The sequence below is a fragment of the Petromyzon marinus genome, chromosome 8 (assembly GCF_048934315.1).
Source record: "Petromyzon marinus isolate PM22_M1 ecotype Great Lakes invasive population chromosome 8, UKy_Petmar_22M1.pri1.0, whole genome shotgun sequence".
In the NCBI taxonomy this organism is placed as follows: domain Eukaryota; kingdom Metazoa; phylum Chordata; class Hyperoartia; order Petromyzontiformes; family Petromyzontidae; genus Petromyzon; species Petromyzon marinus.
Genome location: NC_133674.1, coordinates 3,059,996 through 3,072,421, shown reverse-complemented (window position 1 = coordinate 3,072,421; position 12,426 = coordinate 3,059,996). Strand labels below are relative to the sequence as shown.

Genomic DNA, 12,426 nt, shown 5'->3' with positions numbered 1-12,426 from the left:
GATGTGTCATAGGCTAGAAGAGAGATGGAATTATGCGGTTCAGAAGGATGTGGATGGAGCTAATTGGACTTTCTGATGACTTGTACCAAGTGTCAAAATCGGCCTCTGTGGAGGTTTTCATATAAAGTCTTATAACTTTTTTCACAAGATCCCTAATCTCAAGCAAAAGCCACCCAGACACGAACATGTGACACATTGCAATGTTTATTCACCCGATCGCTACTAAGCATGCATCAATTTTCAATTGCAGTCGACAGACACGTTATGGTTTGATGTGGAAAATAGACTGTTGCAGAGTGTGAATACGATCTTCAAAAAATATATATTTTTGAAAGCAGCTTACAGTCTTTTACATGATGAAGGATCATTGCCATTTATCATCCCAACGAGTAAACCATCTTAACCAATCAAATGTCTAAATTTTTGGAATACCATGAAACACTATTAAAGTGTTCATTTTTGTACATATTTTCATGAAATGTTTCCAATAGATGTTTATATAGTTTTCTTACACACGTCATGTAGTTCACTATGATAATAATGGTCTTGATATCACGCCATTTACACAGGGGCGTCTCAGATAAGGGGCGTCTCAGATAAGTGCCATGCATCACGTTTCATGAGGTTTTCTAAATAAAATTTTTGCAGGCTCCTTGTGCAAACCAGTCTTGTTTTCATGTCGTTAGTAAAGCAAAACTCACAAACTCATGGACTGTGTTGACCGGGGGAGGTGAAGGTAATCACCAATAACCTTGCCATGGACACTCAAAGGCAATGAAGAACGTTCTCCCTGTGGAACTCATCATCCCTTCTGGATGCCCCGATCATTGCAGTGGTCCCCTAGAAGGCCAATAGACCCCCTCTGAGTACCCCTACTGCTCAACATCCATGGCAATTAATGTATGGGAGATGCGAGTTGATGACCCAGGTCAAAATATAACAAGAATATAAATGTATCATACGTAGTTTGGACAACACTCACTTTGCTAGCATGTATAATCAGGTTGGGCCAAATATTTAGACAGTGCATTCATTGTCCATTGTGTCAGTTTTGAAAGAATTAAGCAACATTGAAAAATAGCAAGCTCTGTCTTCATCTCCTGCCAATGCCAACATCATGCTCATGTTTGCTTTGCCAGGCCCGTTGACATGTGTGGCAAACCCAAAAGATAAAAACGCTATTGACAACGCATGTAAAAAAAATACTTTTCTGATTTGACCCAAAATCTGTGTTCACTTGGAATTTTTTTTTGCATTATGGTGCAGTTAAAATATAGCATTCAGCTCATTAAATTAACCTTTTAACATTAACTTTAAATCAGTTTTAGAAAAATATATTTATTGCCTTAATTAATTATTTTGATGTTTAGTTCCCATAATATTTATATCCCTGATCTATAGTATTCTGCTTGTGCAGAAATGTATAAGAGACTACTGCATGTTCTGGTGAATCCAGTCCATGAACTTGGCGACTGTGCGCTAGACACCTGGCTGGTATGCCCGTGCACAGCCAACACCCCAGCTGGTGATTCCAGAAAGCAACCAGCGGCCGTTTGAGTCCTGGCAAAGAAAGGGCCCCCCAGAGTATCCCTGCAACAGACACACACGACACCAATGTTAGAAGTTTACTGACTGACAAGGAGGCATGATGGAGCGATGATTACAATGATCCAGTATAGGAAATGGCATGTCATGATACCAAAGAGGGCATATCAGAAGGCCCAATAAGTAGGTTTAAATGTTCAGTGCAAAGAGCAGTAGAACTGAGAGGGAGGCTTGAAATGTTGTGGGACTGGGATCCTGAATGAGGACTTTGTAATGGAAGGCCCATTCAGGACATGGCATTAAAACTCCACTCTCCTCTTGCTTAAAACAAACACCTACAAAATCACCCGAAGACAAATTGGAAATATATTTTAATTACATGCTGCGTCAAATCTCACAAAGGGTGATTAATGCACTCAGCAGTGACTTATCTGTGTGCTCCAGTTTCCTTCCACATATATACACACTCACTAATTGGCTGGCAACATCTGAACATATATAGAAATGCAGGGCAATTGTTGGTGCAGGCTCACCTCCCTTGCAATATTCCAGCTTGGTCTTTGGCTCCTCAGAAATTCTGAGATGCAATAATCATGAACGACGCTATATAAAATGAATCGCTAGATATTTTTTAAATAGCATAGCAAATGTGCTAAATTATCAGTGACAATTTGCTTGATTCGGAAAAGCCACATAGATCAGAAGGCTGGGAATGCGTTCACGTCGTGCTGAACAGGGAGCTGTGCGAGTGACTCGAAGCATGGCTGCCCTTGTGGCGCCCAGCTGATGCCCGCATCGCTCGTGCCACTCTCCTGGACCACCGAGTCATGGAACTACCCGCGGGACCCTGAGTCAATGCGACTCGTGTCGTTGAGGGAGTGGCCGCAGGGCAAGTGAATGTCGGGTGCCCACAACTTAATCGGCATTATTTTCTATTGGCAAGCTTTAGGCAACCCTGTGATGAATTTGTATGTTTGTCTAGAGGATACATTCATCATAGTAACAGGACCTTTCTACCAAAATCTGTTCTTAATTATCATGGTAACTCAACACGTTCGTCAATAACAATGACCTTAAAATTAAATAAAAATGAAAAAATGTAGACTTTTGGGCAATGGCCCTTTTTCATTGTACAAATGGGAGAAGGACCATGGCCCGAAACGTTGCATATAATGTTGTGTCTATTGAGGCCACAACATTACTGACTAATGTGTTGAGTTTTTTAGTTAATTGTTCTTGGGCACCACTGCCAACGCAGCAGCAGCATTGCCAAATAATAATGTATCATCCGGTTAACTTATTAGCACTCCATACTGCTCAGTCTGGGTCAGCAAAGCATTGAACCAGTTCAGATTTTGCTTTCCACTGATACTAGCCATGACTGGTTATCAAACTCATGTGGCTGGCTTCCACAGCAGGGCACGCTGAACAACACTGCCATTGCCGTGAATATTGCATGTTTATATTATTCTTATAACATATGATACTTGTTTCGTACCACGTGTGTTGATTTTCGATTTAAAGCTTTCGTGACTGCAGGGATTCATCTTCTTGGTTTTTTCGGTAAAGTCAAGTAGAAGGGAAATAATAAAATAATAAAATAAAAACTATTAAATAAAATTATCACGACGTTTCGGCCACAACACAAGCAGCCGTCCTCAGGTGAAGAAACAGAGCTGTCGGAAAGACAGCGCTCCAATGAACACTGCTAAGCTTGGCAGCGTATTTTAAGCTGGGTGGGAGGAGCGGAGCACCTTGACAAAGGAGTTTACATATCAACAGAACGATTTAGCATTGAAGTAGCTATGCTAATGTGATATATTAGCAGGATGTTAAAGTCAGAAATTAGCATGTAAATGGGAGATTAACATAATGTTAATGTGAGGAATTAGCATGTAACTGGTCATGGAAGTGGCTATGTTAAAGTCAGAGTTTACATATCAACAAAATAATTTAGCATATATATAAATAAATAGTGCATATTTAGTGTATCATTGAGTGCATGTTTACGTGCTCTAACCCAAAAATCTCGATTATGGACTCAAAAAACCGCTGGGAGACTTCTCACTCAGACCCGTAGCAAGACAATATCGCCCCAATATTCAAATTGTTCAAATATCCCCCGAACGAGTCCAGGATCAATTTAAAGATCATACTCGGCATTCTGAAGGTTCTCCGTGGTCTGACAATGATCACGTTGCCATGTTTACGCTTCTTACAAATATTTTTGCCCCGTTGAATCGATCACCAAACCCAAGTGACGGTAATGTTACGGTAAAAAAAATCTCAGTGGGTGACCTCTGGGCAGAGCATGACCTTGCAAACAGACGACCAATCGAGTGAAATAAACATGGGAAACGCACCTCGATGAACAGGCTGACTTCCCTGTGTGTTCGGACAAACTCATTCATCACAGGCAAAACGAACATGTCCCGAATGCCCAGGTCCTTCAGGAACTGCATCTGGAGGTGTTGGCACACCAATTGCATCACCTAGCAAAAGAGGAAAACAGCAGGAACGACGTGAATACATCATCGCCATACAGCAGTCTACGCCCGTCAATTTCTCACAGCGGTAGTAAGGTCCTTAGGTGTCTGGGAGCACAAGGCAGGTGCAGGTGGGTGAGTCATAATTTCCCTCCCTTACGCCAAAACTTATTTCAGGCAGTGCAAGAGATAATGACACAGGTGAATTGTCACACAAGCCAATTAGAAAGCTGCCATGCTGTTAATGGTTAGTAAACTGAACTCACAGACCAGAGGTCGCTAAATGGGCACACCACAGCTGATCGGCAAGTCGTGTGTGATGCAGCAAAGTGTGGCTTTCAGCCGGCTCTTCCAACACATCTGGTCAACGTGGAAAAGTAGAATATGGGACCTTCCTGGTGTGGACTAATCAGTTTCAAAGAATGTTCACCACAAGTACGTGTGGTTAATGCAGACAGGATTCCTTGAATGAGGATTCTGTTTGGTGTTTTAACATCTTGACACCTGTTGTATTGCCAGAAAGGGTAAAACCTATTGTTATATGGAAAAGTAGACCAAATACTCGTAAAGAGTTTGCTCTCATGAAGGTCTTTTCACCAGCGGTGGTGTGACCAAGCAATTGCAGAGCTGCACTTTTATATAAGTCAGGTCAGAGCCAGATACACATTGGAGGATAAACATCCCACGGTGGCTGGGCAATTGTTGTGCAATAATGTCAGGTCAAACTTACTTAGGATATTTACAGGTGCGTTTTATTCATGCCGTATATATTAATGCACACATTGTGTAGTAGTATTATTAAACTCACCTTTAATGACAATGACCATAAACATGATTAAGAGTGTGACTATTAATGAATGTGCGACTGTACGATGTGGACGTAGCGGAGGGGCCCCCACGGTGAGCGGTGACGCAACGCGCGCAGTGGCCCGCGTCACGTGGTTGACACCTCACGTGCACAGAGCGAGGCAGGCAGAGCCAGAGGGGGGCGGCGTTGCCTAGGCGACGTTGGCGTCCTCGCGGTCTACTCCACGGTCAAGCTGCGTGTCACTTGGTGACCCCCCCACCGCCTCTTACTGCGCAGTCAGAATTGGGTTACAAACAACTTGAGGGGACGCCGCCGCGTTACCGTCTCGTCTCGCTCAACCGCGCAGCTCAAGAAAGTAGTTCGGCGTCGACCGCTCACAAGTCGCCTTATGGCGGTGCGCGTTCCCTAAATGAAGGCAACCGCGTTATAGCGTGAACACGCGGGACAGACCCAGTTGTCGTGTGCGGGTCAACTCCCTGAGATAAACTTGCTGCCGACTTCATGCGTTGTATACGCCCAGTGCTCAGCCAATTGTTGTGAGTGTCGCTCCTCTGCCCTCTGTTGTTAATGGAGGGAGACTGCACCCAACTGCCAAGTATCATCCTTCGCGAGCCTCTTCAAAACGCTCATCTTGACACCGCTGCAAGCAGACATCGGCCTTGACCTCACCCCACAACAGTGCAAGTTTAACTGCTCAACATTAAAACACAACGATGGGGTCGCTTGCACCAATCGCACAACATCACAGCATTGACTCTCAACTGTTACTTGTGTAGAGGGGGTCACATGTGTCACCATAATTGTCCTAATCGTGCTGCGAAATATTTTCCTTGCCATATTACCTGTGACAAACAGAATGAGTACAACTGGTAAGTTAAATAAAACCAGAGGTGGGCAACCTGTACTTTAAAATATTATTCATAGCAGGCAATTTGAATACGACTTATAGAAACACCGATGCAGCTATACACAGGCCAGATTGTCCGGATATTCGGTTGACACTAATAGGGTTTATTTGCCAGTATTGTAGATTATTTGAATTACATTTGTTTGGGCGTCAGGGTGGTGCAGTGGTCACGCCCGTGCATGGCATCTTCTGAAGGAGTGCCTGGTTTCGCTTTCCTAATTCTGGTCCCTTTCTCTGCATGGGTTTACTCCCATAGCAAAACAACAACAAAAACATACACTGTAACTGGTACTAGCCAAACATCTGGGATTGTTTTTGTTATACTGCATTGCCCAAAATGGCATTTGGTGATAAAAAAATTTGGCAGGAATTGATGCACTAATGCAATTTGAACTCTTACATATTTTTATTTCATGACTTGCTTAGCGTTCATATTCTTGGTAAAGTCACGTAAATAAAGTCACGTAAATAGAAAACAAGAAATCAAATTCAAATTAAATAATTAAATACATAAAACAAATAAAAAATAAATTGAAAATAATAAAAGCAAAAAACCCAGGACGTTTCAATCGCAACACAAGCGGTCTTTATTTTATTGTTTTTTGTTTTCTATTTACGTGACTTTACCGAAAGAACCAAGAATATGAATTCCTGCAGTCACGAAAGTTTTAAGTCAAAATTTGCTTCGCGTTCCTTTACTTTGCCCTCCTATCTGTTTGTACTGTTGTTTGTTGTTGTAACTTTCTGACTCGCCCCGACTGGACATCTGTGAAAAAAAGAGCTTCATAGCTCATCAGATTCGTCCAGCCTAATTAAAGATTCTGATTCGGACATTAACTGACCCAGTTTTCGCGTGGAGATCACGGCCAGGATGTGGAACAAAGGGACCCCCGGTCACACTCACGTGGAATGCCTAGGGCATTGCACAGCATTTAAATGGACTAGTTTTGTGAGATTGAGTGGTGGCTTAGGGAAGGCCTTTATTCAACAATGTATATCATGGCCGATAATAATTTTTATAGTCATACACCATAGCCCACGATTTCCTGCACCGTTCATTCACTTGAGAAGACTGCGCATGGTGGAGATGGATGACCCTCGGTATCCTGTCCCAAAGTGATTCCAGTGGTTCAGGTAGTGGAAGAGTTGCTAGAGCTTCTGGCTCTTGCCGAAGCCTTGTGACTTTGGGATGAGAGCGTGGTAGGATGAGTGAAGCGTGGAGCTAAAGCTCCTGGAACATCCTGTACCCAAACAACACCAAACATTCAAAATCTTACAATGCTGCTGTTCCAGTATGAACAACATAACAATGAACAACATTTTCACAAATTCAACGTAATGCAGGAAATTGAGTGGCTCGAGGTTAATTTCAATGTCAGAGCACCGAGCCAATGCCATTGAGGTCCTCCGTTCAAAATTCAGTGAGCCATCTATCAACAAACGTTCCTGCCAATTGAGGGCAGGAATGCTGTGGTCTCAACTTAGTCACCAATGGCTGCACAGTAAACATCATGTCAAATGTGTTTTTGTTCACTGAAGCATATCCCAGCTCTGAGGGTTTGAATTCCATTTGACGTGTAATGAATTATCTTCAGCTTGGATTTCTGGTAAAGCACATCAGTGGCAACTTGTCTTCCTTGTTCGACAAACTGTGTTTCTGGAACATTCAAGCATCCTCAAGTGCCGTGGATAAGTAAGAGTTTTATCGTTCCACTAGTGTTTTGTGCACCGTATCAGCTTTAACAGGATTTGCCCAAAAAGCCTTAGCAAGGAAGGATGAGTCTTTGTAAGTTAGCAAATAGAGAGGGTGGAGACCTAAGCATGTAGACATCTCAACCACAACTCTACCTGGTCTCTGTTATTTATTTAATGAGCCAGCCCTTGCCACACTGAGGTTATACGAATGAACCTTGCATGCCATAGACAGGGCAGTGAACGGCAGTCGCTGCAATTGTTTTGGTTGTTTGTAGTTTTTTCTTACCCAGCGATGGCAAGCTCGTACTCCGAGTGCCTATAGAAGGAGGCTGGGTCAAAGATGACGGGCCCTTCATTAATCTCTGCAGCGTTCCCAGTCCATAGGTCACCGTGGAGCAGTGCCGGAACCACCTCTACGTCCCGGAAAAATTCCCCCAACCGAAGCTGCACACCACGCAAAAAACAACACCACTTTATTCATGATAACGTTTTTTTAGAGTTAGATCGCATAAATTTACATGCGTCGTACACCCACTCCAATTGCCATTAGGCAATTGCCAGAAGCCAGAACGCTTCTGGCAATTGCTTGATGATGCTGGGTGTAATCACCAGCGAAAGGTCGTACTCGTTTGAAAATGTTCTGCGTTTCCTCTCTAACACACCAGAGTGCCGAGCAATAACATAAATGGCACGTTCTGTTCATGTCAGAAACATTACTAATGGGCTGTGTTGGGTGGATGTGGGTGTACGACGCATTTACACTTACGCTATCTAAGCCAAAAAAAACTTTATCATGAATAATATTGGTCGCGAAAGCCTGCGTGTGAAACACCACTTTACCTTTAAAGTCACCTCGAAAACCCACTGCGATCAAATGGGTTTCCCATATGGCTGTGCACATGATGAGCTACACTGCTGCATGTATTAACTCTTTCCTGCTCCGAGATGACTGCAAGTTGCGGGGTGCATCCCGTTCACCGCTGAATCTCGTGTACGTCATCGGAACGTAATAGGAAGTAAATATTAAATAACTTTATCGGTACCGAGGATCCCACAAGGCCGTGCGGGAAGGTGTGTAGCACAGTTTGGTACCAGCTATAATAGAGTGCTGTCCTGTCGCTACGGTGCTCTGCGGCGAGTACAATGTCTTTAAAAACAACGGCGCTATGCCTCTCTAAAAAAAATTACCGCTGAACCACTTGCGCGTTCCGAGATTCGGTGGTGAACGAGACCCATCCTGAAATGAGCAGTCGTCTCGGAACAGGAAAGGGTTAAGGGCGAGAGTGAAACGGCTTACGAACCTGAAGCCGAGACCAGAGCTCGCGGGTTTCCCGTTCACCGTAGTCCTTCTCTATCATGTCCAGCTGAAGCTGCAGTCGCTGCCGTGAGAAGAACGTCACCCAGTCCTCCTGCCACTCATTCAGCTGGTGGCATAAATATAGTTTTATTACAGACATTTAAAAACATAAGCAAATAATACCTACTTTATTTGGCCAATCCTTGACCTAAAACAGTGATATTCACTCATTTTCGGAGGCGGGCCACTTTCGCGAATAAGACATTATCAGTGAAAGAGCCATCTCACATTTGAAACCATTGGGGGGTTTGACAGCATGATGGGGTGTTTTCACTTGTGTGTATTGTCGAGGACTGCACGTCAGGGGTCGCAGTAAAAAGGACACCAGGGACTGCCACCGGCCCGCGGGCCTTGCAATGAAGAACACGGTCACCCAGAAACGTTGAATTTTATGTACAAATGGCTGGGTAATTCTTAAGACATAATTCGACACTCATGTTATGTACCGATTATCATGCTGTAGTCTTTGAACATCTCATTCTAGCCACCAATTGATATCCTCATAAAAAATTACAACAGCATTGATCCTAACGATAGGTTCTGCGCTTAATTCCCGCACCTCCGTTTAGCACGGTTGGCTATGTACGGTGGAAAGGAAGTGCAACATACATTCATACAAGTCTGTCAAACCCGGCTGAGTGTAATTGGTAATTAGCGAAAACATAACTGATTACGTGAACACTGGTTATGCAAGATCGATCTCTGAGGGAACTTGAGTGACATCTGGTGATGTCAGTTGTAACTGTGTGCCCTGTTATCAAAGGTACAACTCTGTGCAATTGAAGAAAATATATGCATTTTTTCATCAAATATACTGTTTTATAAATTTGTGTACTTATGCAAGAAAAAATGTACGTCAATCTAGTTCTTAAAATGTAACCTTAAACCAATGTTACCATCATCAGTGGTTAATAGACTATTACACAAAGGACTCTCATATTTCTACGATGTAATACTAATTAGACTGACATCTGAACAACAGCTGATTTTACCGCTCCATGATAAAACTAATTTAATCAAGTAAACATTATTGCCGCTCCTATAAAACTTTGGTCACCCAGGCTGTCCTTCAACAAAAGGGTATATTAAATCTATAATATGCTTTTTTCTGGGTTAGATCGCGTAAAAATAAATGAGCCGTTAAACCTACCACCACCTAACAGCCAATTTGTAAGGTTGTCACGTAAACGGAACATGACAATCCGCTACTAGTACAGCAAACCGAAGTGTTGGAGAGAAAATCCACAACATTTACAATCTGAGTATGACGTTTCGCCAGTATTTACAACTATCATCATTAGGTGGACAGCCAAATTCGTAGAGAAATCCTCCTGTTTCATTCCTTGGAGGGATAGATGTGATGACGTCACTTGTGAGCCCTTCACGAATTGGAATGTTCTGTTTATGTGACAAACCTTACGAATTGGCTGTGTCGGTGGCGGGTATAACGACAAATTTCTATTTCAACGATCCAACCCAAAAAAACCGATATTATGGATATTGGCCGCGAAAGCCTACGTGTTAAACGGGTATATTAAAATTTAAATGGGCTACAACCAGTTTCATGACTTTAAAGCGGAGATCACATGTGGGATGTAACCACAGCATATAGCCGTATGAAACCCACATACTCTACATCCTCCTGCCCAGGGTCCATACCTGTTGGGAGAAATTCAAGACTGAAATTTGTATCAAAATCTGTAAAGCACATGAGAACCTTAATTTAGCAGTCTCAAACTGACTGGGACCCCTGTCGTGACGGAGCAGCTGAACATTGCACAAAATCATCAACGCATATACCAAGGGTGACCAACTTTCCTGACCCTACCAGCAGCATACCATAATCTTTAGATGGCCACGGGAGCCACAAGAGATAAAGATTAGCCATACAGAAGTTGACTCGTGTTGACTGGCTGTGGAATTTTGAGTTTAGAAATCTCAGTGCCCTGGGAGTACTCATGGCCTGCCTCCGATACCAGATTGTTCTCACTTCATATAAAGTTAAATTGAAGAGTTACAAATTAGCAGCGCCTCTGCAGAGCCACACTTGAACTGCCCAGGAGCCACATGCAGATGCCGAGCGATGGTCTGGCCAACCATGGTATTTTCTGTACATTATAGACTTGTAAATCTAGCGTATATAAAAAAATTAGCTGGAAACATTTATTTTAGCATTTACTCTATTGCCCTTTAATGAATGAATAGCAAAACTACATGAACTCTCTCCTAAAGCCTTCTTTTGGCTAGCAGACCTTGACATTTATCTCCTGAACATATTGCGATTATATTCTTGGTTCTTTCGGCAAAGTCACGTAGAAGGGAAATAATACAAATAAAACATAATATAATAAAATTCTCACGACATTTCAGCCACAACGCAAGCAGCCGTCCTCAGGTGAAGAAACAGAGCTGTCGGAAAGACAGCGTCTTAATGAACACTGCCCAGTGTTCACTGCCCAGTGTTCATTAAGACGCTGTCTTTCCGACAGCTCTGTTTCTTCATCTGAGGACGTCTGCTTGCGTTGTGGTCGAAACTTCGTGAAAATTTTATTATATAATGTTTTATTTGTATTATTTTATTATTTCCCTTCCACGTGACTTTACCGAAAGAACCAAGCATATGAATCCCTGCAGTCACGAAAGCTTTAAATCGAAAAATATTGCGATTAGCAAAAATATCAAGGGACGCAATGTTGAATGCTCTAAGTCTCCTTTGCAGAAGAGTTTGCCCTGATGGACTTAAATACAGATACTTTTAATAGCCATAATTCATATATTACCCAACATAATTCATATTCTGAAAAGTACATTGCACACACATGAACAATACAGTTCCCTTCATCACAAAGATGGCTAAAACAAAGAGATGAATGTGATTAGGTGTGGAAAAGCATGACTGCTGGCTGGCTAGTTGTGTTCATGTATGAAATAATGACAGCATGTGTCTATCTCATTCACTAGCTCAATCGCTTGATTTTTACGATTAATAAACAGCTGTATGAAATGTGTGTTTGTTTACACACAAATCGCCTGTTTACACATATTCATTAGATCCGATTAGCATGCCTACTCTCAGTGCGAAGGAATGTCAACATAATACATAGTTGACATGATGCTAGGGTTGGATCGGTGGGCCTAGTTTTCCACATGTTTTACATTTTCATGATTCAATACCGATAGTTTTCTCTTCCTTGTGAAGCCTCTCTCCAATCTTCCTGTTGTGAAGGTGCATTTCAGCCAGATGCTGCCCCAACAAGCCTGAGCCCCTGTCAGAGTGTACAACACAATAGACATGTCAAAGAAAACATTAACTTTATCATGTCAACAAACCCCAAGTAATAATTCATATGCAAACTAAACTACATCATATTTGTCCAGGTGGTCTGTGGCCGAGAACCTCGCTTGAAAATACGAATATATCAGTTCACATTCTGGTTTGGGTGACTCAAAACAATATTCTTCTGGGGTTTATACAATGAGTGTTACTTCCTGGGAAGTCAATCCTATGTAGACTATAAATGAAACCATTTTTTATTTTACCAGAGCTATTTTTCAGAACCGACCTGGCCACAAATGATAGCCTAACGAAGTGGCTTATCACATGGAAATTTATAGCAGCCAAATGCTC

General features: G+C 42.4%; 1 protein-coding gene across 8 annotated transcripts; it reads right to left on the bottom strand.

Annotated features, from left to right (window-relative positions):
* Nucleotides 1-186: 186 nt before the first annotated feature.
* LOC142924085 (fructosamine-3-kinase-like) lies at nt 187-12,107 on the bottom strand. 8 transcript variants are annotated; one of them, XR_012941228.1, is made up of 7 exons: nt 11,973-12,107; nt 8,743-8,865; nt 7,728-7,885; nt 6,799-6,987; nt 3,909-4,037; nt 3,044-3,095; nt 187-1,590 (listed from the first exon to the last, which is right to left on the bottom strand). XR_012941228.1 is itself a non-coding variant. In XM_076065520.1 (4 exons), the coding sequence occupies exons 1-4, from the start codon at nt 12,090-12,092 to the stop codon at nt 6,969-6,971; spliced, it is 420 nt and encodes a 139-aa protein (XP_075921635.1). In that variant the 5' UTR covers nt 12,093-12,107; the 3' UTR covers nt 5,830-6,968. The 8 variants fall into 8 exon arrangements, 1 of the variants encoding a protein (XP_075921635.1); XR_012941227.1 differs by having other exon boundaries at nt 3,044-3,092; XR_012941229.1 differs by lacking the exon at nt 187-1,590 and adding an exon at nt 1,597-2,122.
* Nucleotides 12,108-12,426: the final 319 nt, after the last annotated feature.

What these genes read in the sequence shown, in the direction of transcription:
- LOC142924085 (XM_076065520.1), bottom strand. Translation starts at nt 12,092, where the DNA reads ATGTCTATTGTGTTGTACACTCTGACAGGGGCTCAGGCTTGTTGGGGC. An exon ending in CAAGGAAGAGAAAACTATCG is followed by an intron (nt 8,866 to 11,972) that starts GTATTGAATCAT and finishes TTATGCCACCAG; the next exon opens with CTGAATGAGTGGCAGGAGGA. An exon ending in AGCTCTGGTCTCGGCTTCAG is followed by an intron (nt 7,886 to 8,742) that starts GTTCGTAAGCCG and finishes CGTGGTGTGCAG; the next exon opens with CTTCGGTTGGGGGAATTTTT.